Raw genomic sequence first — 23,792 nt, 5'->3', positions numbered from 1 at the left:
TACAGCCCCAACATCGTTACCGCACCTTTCCTATTTCTGAGCTCCTCAAAATATCGCCTCACTGCTCGAGTCCTCCATAGAGCCCTCCTTCAGCACAGCTGTGATATCCTCTCTGACCAGTAATGCAACTCCTCCATCCCTTTTACCTCCCTCTCTATCCCGCCTGAAGCATCGATATCCTGGGATATTTAGTTGCCAATTATGCCCTTCCCTCAACCAAGTCTCAGTAATAGCAATATCATACTCCCAGGTACTAATCCAAGCCCCAACCTCATCTGCTTTACCTACTACACTTCTTGCATTAAAACAAATGCACCTCAGACCACCAGTCCCTTTGCCATCACCATCTGTTCCCTGCCTACTCTTCCCCTTAGTCACGCTGACTTCATGATCTAGTTCCTTACAGGCTTTAGTTACTACCTCCTTACTATCCATTAACCTCCTCATTTGGTTCCCATCCCCCTGCCACATTAGTTTAAACCCTCCCCAACAGCGTTATCAAAAGCACCCCCAAGGACATTGGTTCCAGTCCGGCCAGGTGTAGACCATCCAATTTGTAGTAATCCCACCTCCCCCAGAACCAGTCCCAAAAATCTGAACCCCTCCCTCCTGCACCATCTCTAAAGCCACGCATTCATCCTGCCTATTCTTTCATTTCTACTCTGACTACCACGTGGCACTGGTAGCAATCCTGAGATTACTACCTCCGAGGTCCGACTTTTTAAACTTGGTCCTAACTCCCTAAATTCTGCTTGTAGGACCTCATCCCGTATTTTACCTATATCATTGGTTCCTATATGCACCATGACAACTGGCTGTTCACCCTCCCCCTTCAGAATGTTCTGCAGCCAATCTGAGACATCCCTGACCCGTGCACATATTACTCGGGAGTCTCGTTTTCGACCACAGAACCACCTATCTACTCCCCTTACAATTGAACCCCCTATGACTATAGCCCTTCCACTCTTTTTCCTGCCCTCCTGTACAGCAGAGCCAGCCACGGTGCCACCAACTTGGCTCCTGCTGCCTTCCCCTGGTGAGCCATCTCCCCCAACAGTATCCAAAACAGTATACCTGTTTTGGAGGGGGTTGACCGCAGGGTACACCTGCACTGCCTTCCTGCTTTTTCTCTGCCTTTTGGTCACCCATTCCCTTTCTCCCTCAGGAATCCTAATCTGTGGTGTGACCAATTCGCTAAACGTGCTATCCACCATCTCCTCAGCATCGCGGATGCTCCAAACTGAGTCCATCCGCAGCTCCAGAGCTGTCATGCGGTCTAACAAGAGCTGCAGCTGGACACACTTCCCGCACGTGAAAGAGCCAGGGACATCAGCCATGTCCCTGAGCTCCCACATTGAGCAAGAGGAGCATAACACAGGTCTGAAATCTCCTGCCATTTTTAATCTTATGTGTAAGTTAGTCCAACTATAATATCAAATAATAGATAAATGAAAAAGAAAAAAAAAAAGAAAAATTGTTACCAATCACACGATAAATAAAAAATTGAAATAGAAAAACCGTATCTTATCAACGCACCTCAGGAAAAAGAAAAACTACTTACCAGTCACAAGCCAATCACTTACCTGCTGGCTGTGGCATCACGGTTCAACTTCTACCTGCCCTCGAGTCTCCCTCTTGATCTTTACTCGGCTGGGATCCTTACAATTATTGTTTTTTTTTGGGTAGAAGAGGAGGTAGGGAGGGAAACACTGAAGAAGTGTTTGGGGTTTAATTGTCACTTGACAACAGCTCCTCCACACACCACCTTCTGGATACAGTGACCGCAACGCACTGATACAGATTTTCCCCGCTACAGCCAATCAGCGGCTCTGCTCTGCTGCCCTCTGCTGGATGCTTGCCTTCACTTGAACAGGGAGGGCGTCTTGTTCAGGTACACCTTCTGGATACAGTGACCGCAATGCACTGATGCACATTTTCCCCACAAAAATTCATTGTAATTTTTTTATTAATGACCTGGATGTTGCTATTTTTGATGGCTGCAACTTAATTACTAAAGTACAGTTTTTCCATTTACTTTGCCTTAGATATTCTACTTTCTGAAAGCAGAATTTATCTTTTTCAATTTACTTTAAGCCAGAGTGCTAGATTCTGGACAACTGCCATTTCCTAGCTGGTACCAAACAACAGCACGAATACTCCAATAGGCTGTAAGTAGATGTACAGGCATGCAGACTTGCTTTATAGAAATAAATTTGACTCCCAAAAGCTGTAATTTGACTCTGGTTTTAAAGTTATCATCTTAAATACAAAAGCAGCTTTGTTCAGTTTCTGCTCTTCTGTTTTCGAAGTAACAGCGTGTCAAAAATATAATTCCCTAGCCAAAGCAACAATAGGGGAAAGTATAATGTGCAGGATTTCTAAAGAGTAAAATTATTTTAAAAAGGATTAGAGTTATCAAAAAAAGGGAATTTTTACTGTAATGCATGCTAATTTTGAAACAAATCTTAACAATTGGTTTCTTCAGTATAGGGCTACACTATAAATTCCTCCAACCACAGGAAAGGGTATACCCATACAGCACTTTATTTTATCAACTTACAATATCAGGAAATGTCACCCACGAGCCAGGCTCAATGAAAATCACAGCCACATGTCATTATTTTTCAGCCATTCACGGTGGTACAGTGATTAGCACTGGGTTCGATTCCAGCCTTAGGGGACTGTGTGTGAAGTTTGTACCTTCTCCCAGTGACTGCACGAGTCTCCTCCGGGTGCTCTAGCTTCCTCCCACAGTCCAAAGATGTGCAGGTTAGGTGGGGTTGTGGGGATAGGGCAGGGGAGTGGGCCTAGGTAGAGAGCTCTTTTGGAGGGTCGGTGCACTTAGTGGGCCAAATGGCCTCCTTCTGCACTGTAAGGATTCTATGGATTAATGGAAAATTGCAGCTAGAATGCAAAAGGCAATAGAATTTGTAAACTGAAAAACTGCTCAACAGATGATTTCTATTTATAAATAAAAATTGTGTACACCACATGCATAAATAAATTGAAATGCATGACCAAACGGGCTACTTTAAAATACCTAGTATCTACATAATGTTAATTTGCTTAGATCTAATTTCATTAATGAACTGTTAACAATGTGCCCTTCAGACCCATGGTTTCCCTCACTTATTTTGGTAGCACAAGTTGTAAAAGAGAGCAATATATGAAAATTAACTGAAAAGACAATACAGAAAGGCTTCATAGGGTGCTGGATGAAATTACAAGTACATCATTTTTTCTGCATCTCCCTTCACCCATCAGACGGCAAGAAAAGGAATTTAAAAAAAATAAATGCTAAATAAAGAAAAAACTATGAAAGCCATAAATTGAAGATCCTCTGACAGCTCAAGAAGTAGAATATTGACGCCAGAGTCAGATGTTTTAATTATATTTCTTGGTGAAACCACCATTCATATTTAAAACAGTCCTTGCTGTAGCTTCCAAAAACAGCACTGCTTTCCACTACAGAATGAATGTTTGACGACTGCATGAATCCCAACGCAGAAAAAAACATGTTACTCAAACACTGACAGACCTGATAATCACCATGGAGAAATTTACAGCTGGAGGACACAAGAAAAAAAGATATGGAACCATCAAATTTCAAACTGGCAGTTTCCACACTCAGGTTTTGGTCCGCTCCTTCTACTTTAGTATTTTGAATAAAGACAAAAATACGATCCAATGTTTTTATTCAAGATATTAAATATTCTGAAGGTTTTTAATAATTTGAAGTATTCAGTTATGTTATAAAATAGTTATGAGTGCAATGGCAGGGTGAATGGGTTTATTCAAATTGATAAGAGTGAACAGGTTCATTCAGATAAACAAGTGGGGGTTGGCAAGGAGCAGGCCAAAATTCTGCAATGATACTGAATGTCAAAGAACTGCAACATGGGAACAGTGCTTTCAGTTCATTGAGGGCAAACTCTAATTTAGGAAGCTTACTGTGTACAATTTGTTAATGGTTGACTGGTTTAACACAACACTGTCTGGACTCCTTGCTTCAAATATCTGTTGGACACCAAAATCTGGTATTATATTCTAGACTTAACAACAGCATCTACAAATGCATATGGAGTACAGCTGTCGGTTTCTATTCATTGGCACCTCCATAATTGTTTATATTTTAAATCGTATTTTGTGCAAACACATATAGTACTTAAGACTGGAAAAATGAGTTGCACGGAACAATGGAGGGAACACAGATATAGTAGGGTTGCAATGTGGAGTTGCATAGAATCTCTACAGTGTAAGAGGCCATTCGGCCCATCACGTCTGCACCGATCCACTCTGCCCTATACCTGTATCCTAACCTGCGCATCAAGAGGCAATTTATCATGGTCAATCCACCTGACCTGCACATCTTTCGACCATGGGAGTAGACTGGAGATCCCTGAGGATACCTACGAAGGGAGAAAGTACAACTCCACACACAAACAGTCACTCATGGTTGGAATCGAACCAGAGCCCCTGGCGCTGTGATGCAGCAGTGCTAACCACAGGGAAGCCATTTACCTCAAGAACCTGGTATTATAATGTCTGATTTGGGATAAATTTGGTCCGTCATTATAATTCACAATAAAATACAACTTTATCAATGTTTACTGGACAACCTGATTAAATTTGGGACTGTTACTCTACATTTTAGCATTCAAGGTGACCCACCTCCAAGTGATCCCACCCAACTTCCTAGTCAAATGTCTGGGGGAAAACAAAATATCCATACATATCTCATCAATTGTTGAGACTCACGAGTGGAAAAACTGGTTTTAATGTACCTTGTTTGCTCCACATGGTACAACGACGGTGCACAGAAATGGAGCAGCAAATTAGGACCCCGAAAAAGGAGCAGAAAAAAGAAAAAACAGGTCTGGAGGGTCCACAATAGAGAGGAGAGTGGAATCAGGCCACCTGTATATACATTGTGGGCTGAGTCAATGGCAATCCACTATGATTGCCACTTTGCAAGACTCCTTTCTCAAATTTTCATCCTCAAATGATTTAAGTTTTTAGTATTTCTTGCAAATAGGAGGTGGAGTTGAAATGCCCATCAGCCATGATTGAATGGCGGAGTGGACTCGATGGGCCGAATGGCCTTACTTCCACTCCCATGTCTTATGGTCTTATGGTCTAAATATATCCTTCATTTGTGCACAGTTTGGAACATAAGGATCAGAGGTATGCATTGTCAACACATATGCTGAATTACTGTTATTTAGGATGATTCTATAGATTTGGTAGGTTGGGAGCATGACAATCACCAATAATCTCTGAAGCTGGCAAATGCCGAATTGCTGCGACCGCGATGTCATGATATTTAATCGGAGAGTAAAGTGCTGGTCATGCCCACCAATGCAGTCATCTGCATAGCACCACATTAGCTGATATCACACTGCTAACTGACACTGTGATAAAATCTTAATCATAGTAAACTTGCTAGTCACCATCAGGGTCATTCTTGTGTTGCATCATTTATTAGCTGGTCTCTTTACAATGGGCTTTTTCCTGACTCAGAACAAGCTACAACCGGTTGGTGCATCAAACTCTGCAGGTATAATTTGGTATTTATTTAAACTTGTAACTCTCCAATTAAGAAATACTGGTCTTGAAAACAATTTTAGTGCAGGAGTCAAGAAAAATTGTCAAAATAGACTATAAACACATACAATAAAAATGTAGAAATAGAGAAAACCGCTAAGTAACAAATACCAAAATAACCAAAACCTGTGACAATTTAAAAACTTATCACAGATGAAGCATCTCCCATTTGAAACAGGCATACAAGATAAATACTGCAAATGCATTATAAAAGCTGCAGAATCGAAATGCTTTGTATCAAATCTGAAGCCTCAATGAGGCTAAAGGAACCAAATGGACAAAAAAAACAGAGCTCATAAAATCAAAGCTGCAGAATGAAATTGAAACACATTTGTTCTCTCAGTTCTGCCATCCTCCATGTTCAGTTCATATCTGTTTTCATTGTATAAATCACTGCAGAATCCACCCAGGGCAGAAGTGAAGGCGGCGCTGGACGAACTGTACACAGTTATAAACAACTACGAAACAGAACACCCGGAGGCCTTGTTCATCATGGCCAGGGACTTCAACAAGGCCAACCTCAAGACTGTATTGCCAAAATTCCACCAGTACATCTCCTGTCTCACCAGGGGCAACAACACTCTTGACCACTGCTACTCAAAAATCAAGGGCCACTGCACTTTGGAAAATCAGACCATAAGACGGTGCTCCTTCTCCTGGCATACAAAGCAGAAACTCAAGCGGGAGAATCCAGCTAAGAAGCCTGTGTAGTGCTTGTCCGAGGAAACAGAAGAGCTCCTATGTGACTGCTTAGAGAAATATTTAAGAACTCAGCAACCAACTTAAATGAGTACGCTGCCACTGTCACAGACTTCATCAGCAAATGTGTGGACGACTGCGTGCCAAAGAAAGCAGTACGTACATTCCCCAACTGGAAACCATGGCTCATTCGCGAGATTGACTCCCTACTGAAGGAGGACAGGTCAGAGGCGTTCAAGTCAGGCGACCCTGGCCTATACAAGAAATCCAGGTACGACCTCTGTAAAGCCACCCAAGATGCCAAGAGATAATATCAGCTTGAGTCACAGACAAGCTTTACAGACCCGTGGCGGTTGTGGCAAGGTCTAAACAACACAACGGGCTACAAAGCGAAGTCAAGCAACATCTCCAGCAGCAGCTCACCCCTCCCCGATAAACTCAATGCATTCTATGCTCGGTTCGAGAAGAAAACTAACAATCTGCTGTCGGGTGCTCCAGCAGCCCATAACGAAATGAAATGAAATGAAATGAAAATCGCTTATTGTCACAAGTAGTCTTCAATTAAGTTACTCTGAAAAGCCCCTAGTCGCTACATTCCGGCGCCTGTCCGGGGAGGTTGGTACGGGAATCGAACCGTGCTGCTGGCCTGCTTTAAAAGCCAGCGATTTAGCCCAGTGAGCTAAACCAGGCCCATAACACACCCATACCCACCATAACAGCATCCAAAGTCAGATCGGCCTTCCTGAAAGTGAACCCTCTGAAGGCGACAGGTCCGATGGGATCCCCGGTTGTGCACTCAGAGCCTGCGCGGACCAGCCAGCAGATGTATTCACGGACATCTTTAACCATTCCTACTCCGCTCAGAGGTCCACACTTGCTTCAAGAAGACCACTATCATACTGGTGCCAAAGAAGAACCAGGCAACGTGCCTCAATGACTACTGTCCAGTAGCCCTGACTTCAGTCAAAATGAAGTGCTTCGAGAGGTTGGTCATGAAGCGCATCACCTCCATACTCCCAGAATGCCTTGATCCACTGCAATTCACATACCACCGCAACCGGTCCACAGCAGATGCCATCTTCCTTGCCCTACACTCATGCCTAGAGCATCTTGACAACAAAGACTCCTACATCAGATTCTTATTTATTGACTGCGCCATAATCCCCGCCAAGCTCATATCAAAGCTCCAAACCCTAGGACTTGGCTCCTCACTCTACAATTGGACCCTTGACTTTCTGACCCACAGACCACAATCAGTAAGAATAAACAACACCTCCTCTACCATAGTCCTCAAAACCAGAGCCCCGCAAGCAGTGGCGGACCTACATTTTTGGGGCCCTGAAGCTTGAACTGTTATGTCGCAACCAGCAACGAGGTCTGGGTAACCACTGTTATCTTCTTCAATGGTGTTGTTCCACGACAGATCACCACAAATTTTTTAAAAATTTAACCACTACATCTCAGATTTTGATTAAAATTGCTGTACTGGATTATCTCATATCAAAGTCACTGGTGTGAATAAACATTTCCTATGCCTTATAGTTTTCGAGTTATGGGGGGACGAAAATGAGGGAAATGTTACATGCATGCATGATGCATCATAGAATGATGAAATAAAACATAGAAAAGACCACAGTCAATATAATCTTTTATTTTAGACACCTATGAGAATACTACATGAAGCACATTTTACAAAATATTATTTTTTCTGTTTTTTCAAGCAACATATTCACATACAGTTTTGCCACATGACAGCTTCCTTGCAATGTCATTTTCTAGAGACAATATGCACAAAGAATTTAAGTGCTCTTCAGTCATAGTAGACCAAAATTTGTTCTTTATAAAAGATAGCTTTGAAAAATTCCTTTCTGCTTCACAGCTCATGATAGGCATTGTCAAGTACAGCTTAAACGCACTAGTAATATTGGGGAGCACTTCAATTAGGTGTTGCTCACAAATAAGCTGAAGAACTTCTGCATGTTGCATTTTAGATGGCGTGTTTTCTTCTATGTTCTGGGATTTCCTAAGGTGCAAATATTCTTTGAACTGATAACACTCGTTTACTAATTTGTGGTCAATATCATCTTTGTAATACGATATTATAAGTTTAATACTGTATTATTAATATTATTTTTTTTTTTAAACCCCTTCTCATACAGTAGACCCAAAATTTTTAAGCAATGTGGACTAAAGTCGCTTCTGGGGCCCCTCCAGGATTAGGGGCCCTGAAGCTTAAGCTTCATTAGTTTCACAGTAGATCCGCCCCTGCCCGCAAGGCTGCGTACTTAGCCCACAACTATACTCCCTGTACACACACAATAACTGCGTGGCTAAATTTGGTTCCAACTCCATCTACTAGTTTGTTGACGATACTACCATAGTGGGCCAGATTTCGAATAATGACAAGTCAGAATACAGGAGGAAGATAAGAGAACCTGGTGGAGTGATGCAGCGACAACAATCTATCCCTCAATGCCAGCAAAAGAGCTGGTCATTGACTTCAGGAAGCAAAGTACGCACCCCTGTCGGAGATGGAGCTGGTTAGCAGCTTCAAATTCCATGGGGTACACATCTCCAAAAATCTGTCCTGGTCTACCCATGTCGATGCTACCACCAAGAAAGCACAACAGCAACTATACTTCCTCAGGAAACTAAGGAAATTCGGCATGTCCACATTAACTCTTACCAACTTTTACAGATGCACCATAGAAAGCATCCTATCTGGCTGCATCACAGCTTGGCATGGCAAATGCTCGGCCCAAGACCACAAGAAACTTCAGAGTCATAAACACAGCCCAGTCTATCAGACGAATCTGCCTACCATCCATTGACTCCATCTACACCTCCCGCTGCCTGGGGAAAACGGGCAGCATAATCAAAGACCCCTCCCACCCAGCTTACTCACTCTTCCAACTTCTTCCATCAGGCAGGAGATACAAAAGTCTGAGAACACACATGAACTGACTCAAAAACAGCTTCTTCCCTGCTGTTACCAGACTCCTAAACGACCCTCTTATGGACTGACCTGATTAACACTACACCCCTGTGTGGTTCACCCGATGCCGGTGTTTATGTAGTTACATTGTGAACCTTGCCCTATTATGTATTTCTTTTCTTTTCATGTACTTAATGATCTGTTGAGCTGCTCGCAGAAAAATACTTTTCACTGCACCTAGGTACACGTGAAAAGAAACAAAATGCAACAAATGTCAACAGGCAGAATGAAACCACGTGTATGCACATCAATGACCCAAATTTGACATCATGTTTTGAAAGCCATCCCATTTCAACAATTAGAGCTCCAACCAGATGTGGAATCTGTTTAGAGAATCTAACCATTATCCCAGTGGGAATAGATCTCTCCTGTAATTTAATGAATTTAATAGGATGACATTCAACTTCTCAATGTTCACAACTATAGTTTCCGCGGTTAATACAGATTTACAGAATAACTTCACCCCTTCCACCTTCGAGGATCCTGGGACGATAAGAAATGTACACAGAAATATTGACAAACCAATCTTCAGCACAATCAAAGAATGGGTCTTTTCTGCTGCAGTTGGAGGAGGCAGTCAGCATCAAGAACGTTGCCATGCAATTCAACAATTATCGGAGTGCTGCAGTTGGAGACAGTCAGTTGCATCTAGATTGTTGCCATGAAATTCAGCAAATATCTTTGGCAAAATCTTCGGCGCTGTAATTCTGAAGACCGTCTCACCTAACCTTCCTCATTCGGGTTGGGTGAGACAGGAGCAGCGAAGCATACCCCCGGCAGCATCATCGAGTCGTCACTGGGGCGGAGAGGCAAGTCACTACCCCTTTGTATGGTAGCAGCTGACGTGAGGTTGGGGAGGGGGTTTTAAAGTGAAAATGTAGAAGGAGCATGCAAGTTCTAAAATTTAGGGAATATGTGGAGGAGGGGGGAGGGCAGACCTGGGGAGTCGCCGCCAGTCTGGGAGAGGGGTGGGGGGGTGTTTCAGTCCGGGAGAGAGGGGAGGAAGGAAGGAGGCAGCGGAAATCCGGGAGGGGAGGCAGCGTCAGTCTGGGAGGAAGGGAGCGGAGGCTGCGTCACTCCGGGAGGGAAGGAGCGTGGTGGCATCGGTCCAGGAGGGAGGGAGGGAAGGAGCGAGATGGTATCTCCGGGAGAGAGGGAGGATAGGTAGGAACGAGGCGGCGTCAGTCCGGGAAAGGAGGAGGGAAGGAAGGAGTGAGGTGGCGTCAGTCCGGGAGTAAGGGAGGGGAGGAGCGAGGCGTTGTCAGTCCGGGAGGGAAGGAGCGAGGCAGCGTCATCCGGGAGGGAAGGAGCGAGGCGGCGTCAGTCTGGGAGTAGCGAAGCGGCATTAGTCCAGGAGAGAAGGAGGGAAGGAGCGAGGCGGCATTAGCCCAGGAGAGTGGGATGGAAGGAGCGAGGCGACGTCAGTCCGGGAGGGAGGGAGGCGGCAGTAGTCTGGGAGAGAGGGAGCAAAGGGGCGAGGTGGCGTCAGTCCGGGAGAGGGGCAGGGAAGGAGCGAGGCGGTGTCAGTCCGGGACAGAGGGAGGGAACGAGCGAGGCCACATAAGTCCAGGAGAGAGGGAGCAAAGGAGCAAGGCGGCGTCAGTTCGGGAGAGAGAGAAGAAGCGAGGCTGCGTCAATCCAGGAGGGAGAGAGAGAAGCAGCGAGGCGGCATCAGTCACGGAGAGAGGGAGGGAAGGAAGCAGGGAGGTGGCGTCAGTTTAGGAGAAAGGTAGGGAGCGAGACGGCACTATCCAGGAGACAGGAGGAGTGTCCTGGAGAGGGGGAGGGAGGTGACGTCAGTCCAGGAGGGTTGGAGGTCGCGAGGCGGCATCAGTCCAGAAGGGAGGGAAGCAGGTCGTGAGGCGGCATCAGTCCGGGAGGAAGAGTGGCAGGTTGTAAGGGGAGCGAAGGGAGAACTGATGAGAACAATCGAGAATGGATCGGGAAAAGTGTAGAACATTTGAGTGAAGATTTTATCTGTCTAAAGGATAAACTTGAAAAAGCAAACTTGGCAAAGATAGATCCTCAGTTAAAACTTGGTGAATTTCAAGCATCAAAATATTTATGTAGTATCGTAAAAATGCCTTGAAAAGGGGAGATAGGGCAGCACGGTGGCGCAGTGGTTAATACTGTTGTCTCACGGTGCCAAGGTCCAAGGTTCATCCTGGCTCTGGGTCACTGTCTGTGTAGAGTTTGCACATTCTCTCCGTGTCTGCGTGGGTTTCGCCCCTACAACCCAAAGATCTGCCGGGTAGGTGGATTGGCCATGGTAAATTGCCCCTTAATTGGAAAAAATGAAATGGGTACTTTAAATTTATTTATTTTTTAAAAGAAAGGAGATTCTAGTAAATCGGAATAATTCGCTGTATGCAGAATTATAAAGCTAAACTAACCAAAAGAACTCAGTCGTGAAAAGAACAATGAGATTTTTGAAGTACAAAGCTGAATGGAGGAAATGAAGGCGAAGGTGTATGGTGTAGCTAGCATCTCAATTTGAAAGTTGTTCCTGTAAATAGGAACTCATTATTGAATAGTGATCGAGGTGAGCAAGAAATTGATCCAAGTAATGTTACTGATGTATCAAAGTAGGAAAACAACTGAAGTACTTGCAAAATTGGAAATTATGCATCGTCAAACCAAAGTATTGAAATTGCAAAGTGATCTTTCTGAGTCAATGACAAGAGACACTGATTTAAAAATGCTTTTCGATGACACTACACAAGATGTAGTCATTGGAGAAAAGGCAAAATGAACAGTTTGTCAAAGACCATTCAAACTCAACTAAGAACTGGACTGAGACAGTTCAGAAATTGTGCAATAAAGTTGATGGGTTAGAATGCACTATGAAACTTCAGAGTGAGGAAGTGATTGACATGGCTCAAACTGAATTGAACAGAATTCATTTGAAATAGGACAGGGAGAAACATCAAGATTACAAGAAGTTCAAAGAACAAACAAAGCAAGAGTATAATACTATTATGAGAGAACATAAGAAGCATCATAACGGCATTCTTGAAACAGGAGATGTTAACCCACAAAAATTACATTTTGACTGTTAAATTGAAAGATGATTTTGCCTCATGTGAATTTGGAAAGTGGGCTTGAGAACGGAATAAGTAACAAAAGGGCAGTTGCAGTGTAAATTTAAATTAAGTATTATTTTCTAAGCTGAAAACTGGAAATGAAAAAAAAACACAAGGCTCGAGTATATTTCCATATATAGATTCTGATGATGCAGTGAAATTATTCTATTTGTTTTGGGTAAATCATTGTAATTATATGCAATGTACAGTTCTGAACTAAGAGAATTGTACTTGTATGATGAAATAGGTTGTGGTTAGATATTTGCCATGTTAAGCTTGTGTAAAGTGGATGTAACACCCCAGGGAGGTGTTAGGAAACAAAGTTAGTTTTAAGGGATTTATATTCGCATTGGTAAACATTAGAAAATAAGGTAAAAGTTTTATGTGGGTTTAATTTAATGTTTATATGCCTGGAAGGGTAAACCTATACTTTGATTCATGCAGGACAAAGGTGTTTGCATATGTAGGGGATAGTTTCAATTCCAACTGTGATTCCATTCTGCTCAGAGAGGGCTACGGCATGAAGAATAAATAAAAGGCACAATCATGTGGATATTGGTTAGTAACTGGGTACTTGAAAGGTAGAGTTATGTTTTAGTTGAACTAATTTAACTGCAGTTGCAGGTAAGTGAGAGAGAAGACAGCTCTCACAGCTCTGCTAGAAGCAGTGGTTTAGAAGGCTGGTGAGGGAACATCTCTCAACCTTGCTAGAATAAAAGACATACCGTGGAATAATGTTTAAGAAAACAAAGGCAGAAAGCTGAATAGAACCATTTCCAGAAACTAGAGAAATGAAGAGAGGTTAAAAGGTACTGGAACAGAGTCCTATTCACTAAAGAGAGACAGAGCTGCTAGAAGATGTCAGAAGCTTCTGAGATATTATTACATCCTATGGAACGAGAGTTGAACTAACAATGGAAATTGGTGGTTGGCTCTCGGAAATCCAAGGACTAAGGTTTAATTTCACAGTAGATCGGAATCCTGGGTTAAAAAGAGGCATTTGTAAAACCTGGTCTGGATTTCAGAATGCAAAACGCTAAGCATTATGCGAAGATTTTTTAAAATATAAATTTAGAGTACCCAATTCATTTTTTCCCAATTAAGGGGCAATTTAGCGTGGCCAATCCACCTACCCTGCGCACCTCTGGGTTGTGGGGGTGACACGGGAAGAATGTACAAACTCTACACAGTGACCTGTCTGGGACAGTGACCCAGAGCCGGGATCGATGCGATAAGATTTTAAAGCATGTTTTGGGAGTGGAGTTTGGAATTCGGAGGGGATTCGGAGGAGAAACCCATGTGTTCAGAGTGGGGCGCATGTGTTTGACCACAGTCATCTTGTGTGCTTAAAAGGGACTTTGTGGGGGTTTGCAGATGTCATGTCCAAGGTGTTGAAAAGAAGGATGGTACCGAGTCCAGAGGTGGCGATTTTCGGAGTGTCTGAAGACCCGGAAATCCAGGAGGAGAAAGAGGCAGATGTTCTAGCCTTTACTTCCCTGGTAGCCCAGAGATGGATACTATTAGCTTGGAGGGATTCAAAGCCCCCGAAGTCGGAGACCTGGCGGGGGGCCAGCGAATCACACGCACATGTTTTGGGGTGGCAAAAAAATTGGGAAGATTCTGGGCGGGAGTGTTCGCAGTCTTAGACTGGATAGTGGAGGAGGAGGTGGATCTGGACCCTTTGGCGCAGATATTTGGGGTCTGAGAGAAGCTGATGGGGAGGAGGAAGGCCAATGCTTGGCCTTCGCCTCTCTGATTGCACAGCAGCGAATTTTGCTGGAGTGCTGGTTGGCATCGGCACCGGGGGTAGTGGCTTGGTTGGGTGACCTGTACGACTTCCTGCGATTAGAGAAGATAAAGTATGAGTTAAGGGGCTCTTCAGGGGGATTTGAGGAAAGGTGGGGGATGTTTGTGACCGTGTTTGAGGGGCTATTCGTCACGGGGGAGGGAGGGGTGAAAAAGAGGAAAAATCTGTACAGACTATAGTTGATTGTAGGGAAGCATGTTTCCCAGTGTGTTTGTTCGCTGTAACCTGTTCTGATACATGTTTGTAGTAAAATACATTTTTTTTAAAAACAGATATAGGCCAGCTTCATCACAATTTTTAAATAAAATTCCATTGGGAATCTGTCCTGGCCTGGGCCCTTCCCAGACTGCATGGAACCAACTCATCTCAATTTCTTCAAACCCGAACAGAACTGTCAGCCCCTGCACTTTCTCCTTCTCCACCCAATTATTGAAGATGGTTTAGCACAGGGCTAAATCGCTGGCTTTGAAAGCAGACCAAGGCAGGCCAGCAGCACGGTTCAATTCCCGAACCAGCCTCCCCAATCAGGCGCCAGAATGTGGCGTCTAGGGGTTTTTCCATAGTAACTTCATTTGAAGCCTACTTGTGACAATAAGCGATTTTCTTTCTTTCTTTCTTATTAAACCATCCAAGAATTGTATAATGTCAGAGTCACCCTATGGGGGCTCCAACCTGTACAATCCCCAGGAAAGGTCTCAAACACCAGCTTTCCCTCCAGCCTTCCATTCATCATCACGTATCTGGCCACCTGGATCCACCACTATGTTACCAACCGGGAAGCCAACCTCTTATTGATAAGCACCACGGTTCCCTTTGTCTAAAGTAGAATGGATTGGAACACTTGTCCCACCCACCCTTTCCTCAACCTGGTTTGATCCCTAATGCACAGGGTGTGTCGCCTGTAAGAAAACCACATCTGCCTTCAAGCACAAACGGGTGGACACCAGAGATCTTTTAACCGGCCCATTCAATCCAGTCACGTTCCATGGGACCAGTCTGGTCTGGTCAGCGCCCCTGTCCTCCAATCAGCTATACCCTACTTGTAAGGTAATGCAACAGGGCCCCTCAATTCCCAGATTCCAGGCACACCCAAGATGGCCGCCACCATCCCCCCTGCACACAGAAGCTCAAAGAGGCCTTCCAGCACATCCGAACCATCACCATACAGATGAAACCATCCAATTCACCCAAATGTCCTCCAATACATGCTCCTTGATCAATGTTTTTTCCTCCTCCGGCATGCCGGAATAATGGTTTCTGCCCCATGCATGATCCGTAGGTGTACCGGGTACACCATTCCAAATTTCACCTTGCTCCTAAAAGAATTGACTTGGCCTTATTAAGCTCTGCGTGCGCGCCCGTCCGGATTGGCTCAGTCACATTTGCCAGATTGTCCGTTTGCCTTTTAAACTCTCCAATTAGAAACTCCACCAACTTGTCGTCCAGAGTGGGCAACGACGCCACTGGTCCCTCTACCATGTTTCCCCTCCTGTTCCCCGCAATGTCTTCTGAGTCTGAAGAGAGCCCTTTACTCGACACACTCCTCGTTTGGTAACTTTTAGCCATCCCATATCATAGGAAGATCCTAGCTCTTCTACGATATTACTTTTTCACCTGCACAGAACCTGCTAAACAGGCAAGAATCAAGTCTCAGGCAGGAACTATCTTTTATGCGACCTCTCACTTCATGGCCATCACTGGAAGGGTGCGTTGCAGCCTCAACAGGTTGGCACCTCTTACGTATGCTTGGCCCTGTTCCTTACATGCTCTCTTGCACTCCTCATTGAACCAGGGTTGATCTGAGTAATCAACCCGAGTGATATGGCAGGCCGCACCACAAGGTTACAGACTGATGTTGAAACTGACAAATTTGAATAGTTACTATAGATTATGGCCATAGAGACATTACTGTGCAAAATACTTTGGCTCTCAGGGAATGCTTTCGTTGTTTAACAGGTGATTATCAACTGCTTGGAAAGCACTTCACCTGTCTAGCAGGTCACTTATGTTGCAGTTATGTGCAGCTGCATTTCTGTTATCAGCCTTTATGGTGGCAGCTTATGCAGCTCCCCCTTCCACCTCTGCTGAGGCTTAAGAGCATCAGCCAGATATCCCACACAAAGCAGACAGGATTAACACTGCAATCCATCTGGAAGGTGGCATGAAACCAGAATGGGGCAAGCAGATTTTTAATGAACTACATTACGTAGATGTAGATAGATGGAGAGTTCTTGGAATACAAGGTGCTTCATTTATATTTGTTTTCCTGAGAGAAATTAAACTCATTTTTTAGTATAAAATTATTGCAAGGCATCCAAGTTTCACATCACAATATGCCATGCTAGACGTATGCCAGAACTGCTACTGATAGCAACAAGAAGTTGAGCTTTTTATAATGCAGATTAATCCCCAGGCTCACATTGAAGACCTACATCTGAAGAGTGCAAGGCGTTAGTCTAATGATAGGAGTAATATGGTGCTGGATGAGAAAGGAGAGGCAGATCAGTTAATTAAGGCATTCCTCAATGATCAGCTCCCATAAAGCTCTGAAGCTGGCAAGAATGGTGAGCCTTGCTCTTCCTCAGAATTCTCCTGTAAATGAAGTTCTTACAGTATGCAATGCTCCTCAGGTTAACCTGTTCTACCATCTCTGACCATTTACCTTGGTACCTTTCCATGGTCATTGGAAGGAGCAACCCCTTTGACCTTATCACCACTTCCTCTGACCACCAGAGCAGTTTCTGGAATTTTGGAAACCACTGTTTAGCCTTTCTTGAGCCACCACCATTGGCTGAGAGGTATGATTCAGAACAGCTGAAGTGCACTGCCTCTGCAAATGTAACATGGTAATTTGCTGTTCCATTTACAGATCGTACACATTTCCTATTGTGGACTCTACCCAATCCACTAAATTTGTGAACTATGAAATCAATCCTAAAATAAAGCTCTCTGAAAGTTTTCCCTACCTATAAAGGTAATAAGAAATATTATTCCAGACACATCTGAAAGTGTCAGACCAGACCAGGCTAAGGAAGGGCTGGATTAGCCAGGTCTTCCACTCGGACTTGGACTCGAAGTCCAGAGGGGTGGCAATCATGATCAACAAGCGCGTGCAATTTGAGGCAGAGGGCATATCCGCAGACAGGGGGGGCAGATACCTGATGGTACGGGGTAGACTGGAGGGGAGAAGAGTGGTGCTGGTGAATATATATGCCCCGAACTGGGATGACGTGGACTTCATAAAAAGAGTGCTGGGGAAGATCCTGGACTTGGATTCTCGCAGGCTAATAATGGGAGGGGACTTTAACATGGTCCTTGACCCGACTTTGGATCGGTCGTGTCCCAGAACGGGTAGACTCTCAGCAATGGCAAGGGAGCTGAAAGGGTTTATGGAGCAAATGGGGGCAGTGGACCCCTGGAGAGAGGGACAGCCAACAGGAAGGGGCTACTCGTTTTACTCGCACGTCCATAAAGTATATTCCAGGATAGATTTCTTTGTAATAAGCAGGGACTGTATGGGGGAGGTAAAGAACACGGAATACTCAGCAATTACCATTTCAGACCATGCCCCGCATTGGGTGGACCTGCAGTTCGGGGGAGCGAGTTATCAACGCCCGCAATGGAGGCTAGATGTGGGACTGCTGTCGGAGGACGGGATCTGCGAGAGGCTTCGGAAATGTATAAAAAATTACCTGCATGTGAATGACACTGGGGAGGTCTCAGCGGCGACCGTGTGGGAGGCGCTAAAGGCAGTAGTGCGGGGGGAGCTGATTTCAATTGGGGCCCACAGAGCCAAGGCAGACCGGGCAGAGATGGATAGATTGGTCAGGGAAATGGGTCGGATAGATGAAGAGCACGCGGAGTCCCCGGGGGAGGTTTTACTCAGGGAGGGGCAGAGACTACAGGCGGAACTGGGGGCACTATCCACGAGCAGGGCCGTGGAACAGCTTAGGAAGGCGAGGGGAGTGGTGTACGAGTATGGGGAAAAGGCTAGCAGACTGTTAGCGCAGCAACTCAGGAGGAGGGAGGCGGCCAGGGAAATAGGTAGAGTGAGGGACGAGGGGGGGGCGCAAAGTGGAGGATCCGGCAGAATTGAATAGGGTATTCCGGGACTTCTATCGTAAGCTGTATACTTCGGAGCCGCCGGAAGAACCGGAGGGGATGAAAAGGTTTCTGGACGGGTTAACATTCCCAACAGTTTGGGGGGCGAGTGGAAGAGCTGGGGGCCCCGATTAGAGTAGAGGAGATATTGGGGGGCCTAAAGGCCATGCAGTCGGGGAAGTCCCCGGGGCCGGATGGATACCCAGTAGAGTTTTATCGGAAGTTCTCTGAGCTGGTGGGCCCGGTCTTGGCGAGGGTTTTCAATGAGGCAAGGGACAGAGGGACCCTGCTGCTGACAATGTCACAAGCCACCATATCTCTGATATTGAAGCGGGGTAAAGACCCGGAGGTGTGCAGGTCCTACAGGCCAATCTCCCTGATTAATGTAGACGCCAAGCTCCTGGCAAAGGTACTGGCGGGTAGAATGGAGGACTGTGTACCGGAGGTGATTGGGGAGGATCAAACGGGGTTCGTGAAAGGTAGGCAGCTGGCGGCCAATCTGAGGAGATTGCTCAATGTGATAATGATGCCCCCGGCGGGTAGAGAGGTGGAGGTAGTGGTGGCAATGGACGCCGAGAAGGCCTTTGACCGGGTGGAGTGGGACTATCTATGGGAGGTGCTCGGACGGTTTGGGTTCGGGGAGGGATTGGTGGATTGGATTAAATTATTATATCAGGCCCCGAGGGCCAGCGTCAGGACCAACAGAGAAGTGTTGGAGTACTTTAGGTTGTACCGAGGGACCAGGCAGGGCTGCCCGCTCTCCCCACTGCTGTTTGCGCTGGCCATAGAGCCGCTGCCGATTGCGCTGAGAGTTGGAAGGGGATGGTGAGGGGCGGGGTTGAACACAGGGTTTCTCTTTATGCAGACAACCTGCTCCTGTACGTGTCGGACCCAGTGGCCGGGATGGGAACTATACTGGGAATGCTGAGGGAGTTCGGCCAGTTCTCAGGATACAAATTAAATACGGTCAAGAGTGAAATGTTTGTGGTCCAGGCAAGGGGCCAGGAGAACAGATTGAGAGGGCTACCGTTTCGGCCAGTTGAGGAAAATTTCCGGTATTTGGGAATCCAGGTGGCACGAGACTGGGGCAGGCTGCATAAGTTAAATTTGGCCAGGGTGGTGGAGCAAATGAAGGGAGAGTTTCGGAGATGGGATGCACTCCCGCTGTCGCTGGCAGGGAGGGTGCAGACTGTAAAGATGACAATCCTCCCTCGATTTTTGTTTATTTTTCAGTGCCTCCCGATCTTTATCCCACAGTCCTTCTTCAAAAGAGTTAATGGGCTGATCATGAGCTTTGTCTGGGCGGGAAAGTCTCCGCGGGTGAAGAAGGCGATGTTGGAGAGGAACCGCAGCGAGGGAGGGCTGGCTTTGCCGAGTCTGGTCAATTATTACTGGGCGGCCAACATCGCTATGATAAGGAAGTGGATGGTGGGTACGGGGTCTATTTGGGAGCGGGTGGAGGCGGCTTTGTGCAGGGGCTCCAGTTTGGAAGCCCTGGTCATGGCTCCTCTACCGCTGCCGCCGGCCAAGTACACCACCAGCCCGGTAGTGGTGGCGACCCTGCGGATATGGGGTCAGTGGAGGAGGCATGTGGGGGAGATGGGGGCGTCTGTCTGGGCGCCAATCTGCGACAGCCATCGGTTTTCCCCCGGCAGAATGGATGGGGGGTTCCGAGTGTGGCGGCGAGCAGGGGCGGGAAGGGTGGGTGATATGTTCCTAGAAGGGAGCTTCACGAGTTTGAGGAGCTTGGAGGAGAAATTTGGGTTGGTAAGGGGAAATGATTTTAGATACCTACAGTTGCGGGACTTTGTTCGTAGACAGGTCCCATCTTTCCCGCGCCTCCCGCCAATGGGGATCCTAGACAGAATAGTCTCTGGGAGGGACGAAGGGGAGGGTAGAGTCTCGGGTATTTATAAGGTGCTCATGAGGGAGGAAGGGTCCCAGACAGAGGAACTGAAACTTAAATGGGAGAAGGAGATAGGCGGGGAAATGGAGGATGGGCTGTGGGCAGAGGCCCTGTGTCGGGTAAACTCGACCGCGACATGTGCCAGGCTCGGGCTGATCCAATTTAAGGTCGTTCACCGGGCCCATATGACGGTGGCTCGGATGAGCACATTTTTCGGGATAGAGGACAAATGCGCTAAGTGCGCGGGAGGACCAGCGAACCATGTTCACATGTTCTGGGCATGCCCTGAGCTGAGGGGGTACTGGGAGGGATTTGCGGGGGTCATGTCCCAGGTGCTAAAAACAAGGGTGGTGATGAGTCCAGGGGTGGCAATTTTTGGGGTTTCGGAAGACCCGGGCGTCCAGGGGGAGAAAGAGGCCGATGTGTTGGCCTTTGCTTCCCTGATAGCCCGGCGACGAATATTATTGGCGTGGAGGGACTCGAAGCCCCCGAAGACTGAGTGGTGGCTTGCGGACATGTCGAGTTTCCTGGGGATGGAAAAAATTAAGTTCGCCTTGAGGGGATCTGTGCAGGGGTTCACCCGGAGGTGGCAACCATTTATTGACTTCTTTGCGGGAGAGTGAGCATCAGCAGGGGGGTGGGGGGTAGAGTAGAGTAGGAGGGAAAATAAGGCGGGTAGTACCGGTGGGAGGGGAGCGGGCTTGTGCAATATGTTACGGTGGAAGTATTGAAAGTATGTGGATGTTTGCACATTTTTGCCTTTTTTGCTTCCTTTCTGATGATGTCTGTAACTGTTTATAAAGCCAAAAACTACCTCAATAAAATTGTTTATTAAAAAAAAGAAATATTATTCCAATTTATGTACTTAAGGCCATCTAATTGTTTTCAATTAATAGTATTTCTAGCAGGTCTCAGCACCACATACATTTTCATTTTATAGATTGCTTATATCTCGTTTCACTGTGGGCAGCACAGTGGTTAGCACTGCTGTCGCATAGCGCCAGGCACCTGGGTTCGATTCCGACCTTCCCTGACTGTCTTATGTGGAGTTTGCACGTTCTCCTCACATCGGTGTGTGTTTCTTCTGGTTTCCTCCCACAGTCCAAAGATGTGCAGGTTAGATGGATTGGCCATGATAAGTGTCCAACGGTTAGGTGGGGCTACGGGGATAGGTTTGGGGAGTGGGTCTAGGTAGGGAGCTAGCTCAGAGGGCCTCCTACTGCATGTAGGGATTCTATGATACCATTTTTAGATTGATACTGATTCAATTCAGAGAAAAAGATGTGTAAAAATAAAAAGCCTGCAGTATTCATTGTTAATTTCACTTAAATTATTTTATAAATGCAAATGAAAATGGTTTATGAAGAAAATATCATATCAATATTTGATCTCAGTAGAATAATTAAAACATTTCCCATGTAAATAATATTAATGCTGGTACCTGAAGTAAAACATGTTTATTTTATTGTGCTTGCATTCATTGCCCAATTTTATTTGGTGATATTATTCTACCAACACTTAACAGGGGAAGTATATCTGAAACTCGGTTAATCAAAACAGTAAAATTATACTTTGGCAGTTAATAATAATATTTTATTGTCACAAGTCTGAAGTTACTGTGAAAAGCCCCAAGTCGCCACATTCAGGCGCCTGTTCAGGTAAGCTGATACGGGAATTGAACCTGCGCTGCTGGCCTTGTTCTGCATCACAAACCAGCTGTCTAGCCCAGTGAGCTAAACCAGCCCCTACAACATGAGTTAACCACTCTACTGTGGGACCGAGGCATAAACTGACAATCATGTTGAGAAAAGTTCCTTTGATAAGTCATAACAAGTGTCAGCCACGACACAGCTGATGGTGCTCCCACTAAAAGCAAAAGATTAGAATCAAGTTCCAGGACTTGAGCACAAAAGTCAAGGCTAACACTCTAGTGTAGTACTGCAGAGATGCTGGCATTCAAGTGGAACATTAAAACCAAGGCCCAATCTGACGTCTCAGGCCAGTATAAAAAAGAGCTCAAAGTACTATTTTGAATTAAGCAGGGTGACCTGTTCAATATTTATTCCCAAATCACAAACAGATTCTCTGGCCATTATCACACTGTTGTTTGAAGAAACCTGGTGTGCACAAACTGATTACCAGATTTCCTACAGCACGGTAGCACAAGTTGAGAGCACTGCATGTTCTCCCCGTGTCTGCATGGGTTTCCTCCGGGTGCTCCGGTTTCCTCCCACAGTCCAAAGACGTGGAGGTTAGCTGGATTGGCCATGATAAATTGCCCTGAGTGACCAAAAAGGTAAGGAGGTAGGTTACGGGGATAGGGTGGAAGTGAGGGCTTAAGTGGGTCGGCACAGACTCGATGGGCCAAATGGCCTCCTTCTGCACTGTATATTTTATGTTCTATTACAGCACCTCATTGACTTAAAGTCCTTGGAACTCCCTGTGATCATGGAAGACACTATATAAATGCACATCTTTCTTTATCAGATCTCATCAAATAAAATCAGCATCAGAAACTGCCTCCTATATTTTTAAAAATCAACACACCTGCCATGACATTTTACCAACTTAATAGTAAAAATGCTCTTTTCCTAGGTTTTCCTTTCAGAGGAATGGCTAATAATTTATTGATAATGCCCAATACATACAATCAATATGCATTAATCATAGAAATTTTAAGTTTTAAAATTGAAGCTTTTTGTCTTTTTAAGTCTTATTTTTGTTTTTGGAAGAGATTTAATTGTAGTTTTAATCCAGTATTTCATTGCCATATTTTGGTAATATTTCAATTTTACTACTGGAAATCATTAAATTCAAAACAGATTTTTATTGACCAAGTTGCCATTCTAGTCTTTTCAGAATTTGTGTTTCACTCCTCCAACAACTCATGGGGCCAAGCCATCGAAAATAATACTGCTACTGATCAGAAACTGGCTGAAATTTTGAAAACATGGGCAATGCAAGGAAAATTTGCTCTAAAGTTTGCTGCAACAAAATCTCGGCTATCGCCCAACATAATGGCACATCTATGAATGAACAGTATTACTATAATATGTATTTATCATTGCATCTATGAAATAAAATTGAAACCTTTTTAAACTATAAAAAGTCCCAATGTAAAGCAATATGGGTGAAAGCTATTCAGCCCCCGAGCGCGCAAACAGTTTGAACAAATTAAAGAAAAAATAAATATTGGGGGAAATGTCTTTCTGACCATTATTTTCGGTTACTTGACCTTTTAAAGATCGAGAAAGAAATCGGCACAACCCGAATGGAGGCGCCACTGGGTCTCTGGGATGACATCAGTCTGGATGGAGCAAATGTTTCACTGCTTTCCAAAGATGGGCAGCACAAGTGTTGCAAGACCCGGCGTGGCACGGGCTGCACCTGCCAGCGGCAAAATTAACCCCGTTGTCACACATTACGAGCTGTGCCAGCATTTGACAGGCCGCCGGGTCCAAAGTCCTGTGTGCCCCGATCAGCCCTGGCACCGTTCAATAGTGGCAGCAACAGTGGCAGCAACAGCGGGAGCGCCCCCCCCGCCCTCCCCCCATTCCCCTCCTCCCCCCCTCCCCATTCCCCGGCCGGTCGCGGCGG

The 23,792-nt window shown here is 45.5% G+C and overlaps 1 protein-coding gene across 1 annotated transcript in view; it reads right to left on the bottom strand.

Annotated features, from left to right (window-relative positions):
* The window catches only part of pparab (peroxisome proliferator-activated receptor alpha b), a 107,862-nt gene extending 84,433 nt beyond the window's left edge, over window positions 1-23,429 (bottom strand). The window contains 1 exon segment of the mRNA XM_038779964.1: window positions 23,410-23,429. Coding sequence (XP_038635892.1) covers window positions 23,410-23,412 — 3 coding nt within the window. The 5' untranslated portion in view covers window positions 23,413-23,429.
* Between the last annotated feature and the right edge of the window lie 363 nt (window positions 23,430-23,792).

This window comes from Scyliorhinus canicula, chromosome 20 (assembly GCF_902713615.1).
Source record: "Scyliorhinus canicula chromosome 20, sScyCan1.1, whole genome shotgun sequence".
NCBI lineage: Eukaryota > Metazoa > Chordata > Chondrichthyes > Carcharhiniformes > Scyliorhinidae > Scyliorhinus > Scyliorhinus canicula.
This window is presented reverse-complemented; position numbering and strand designations above follow the sequence as displayed.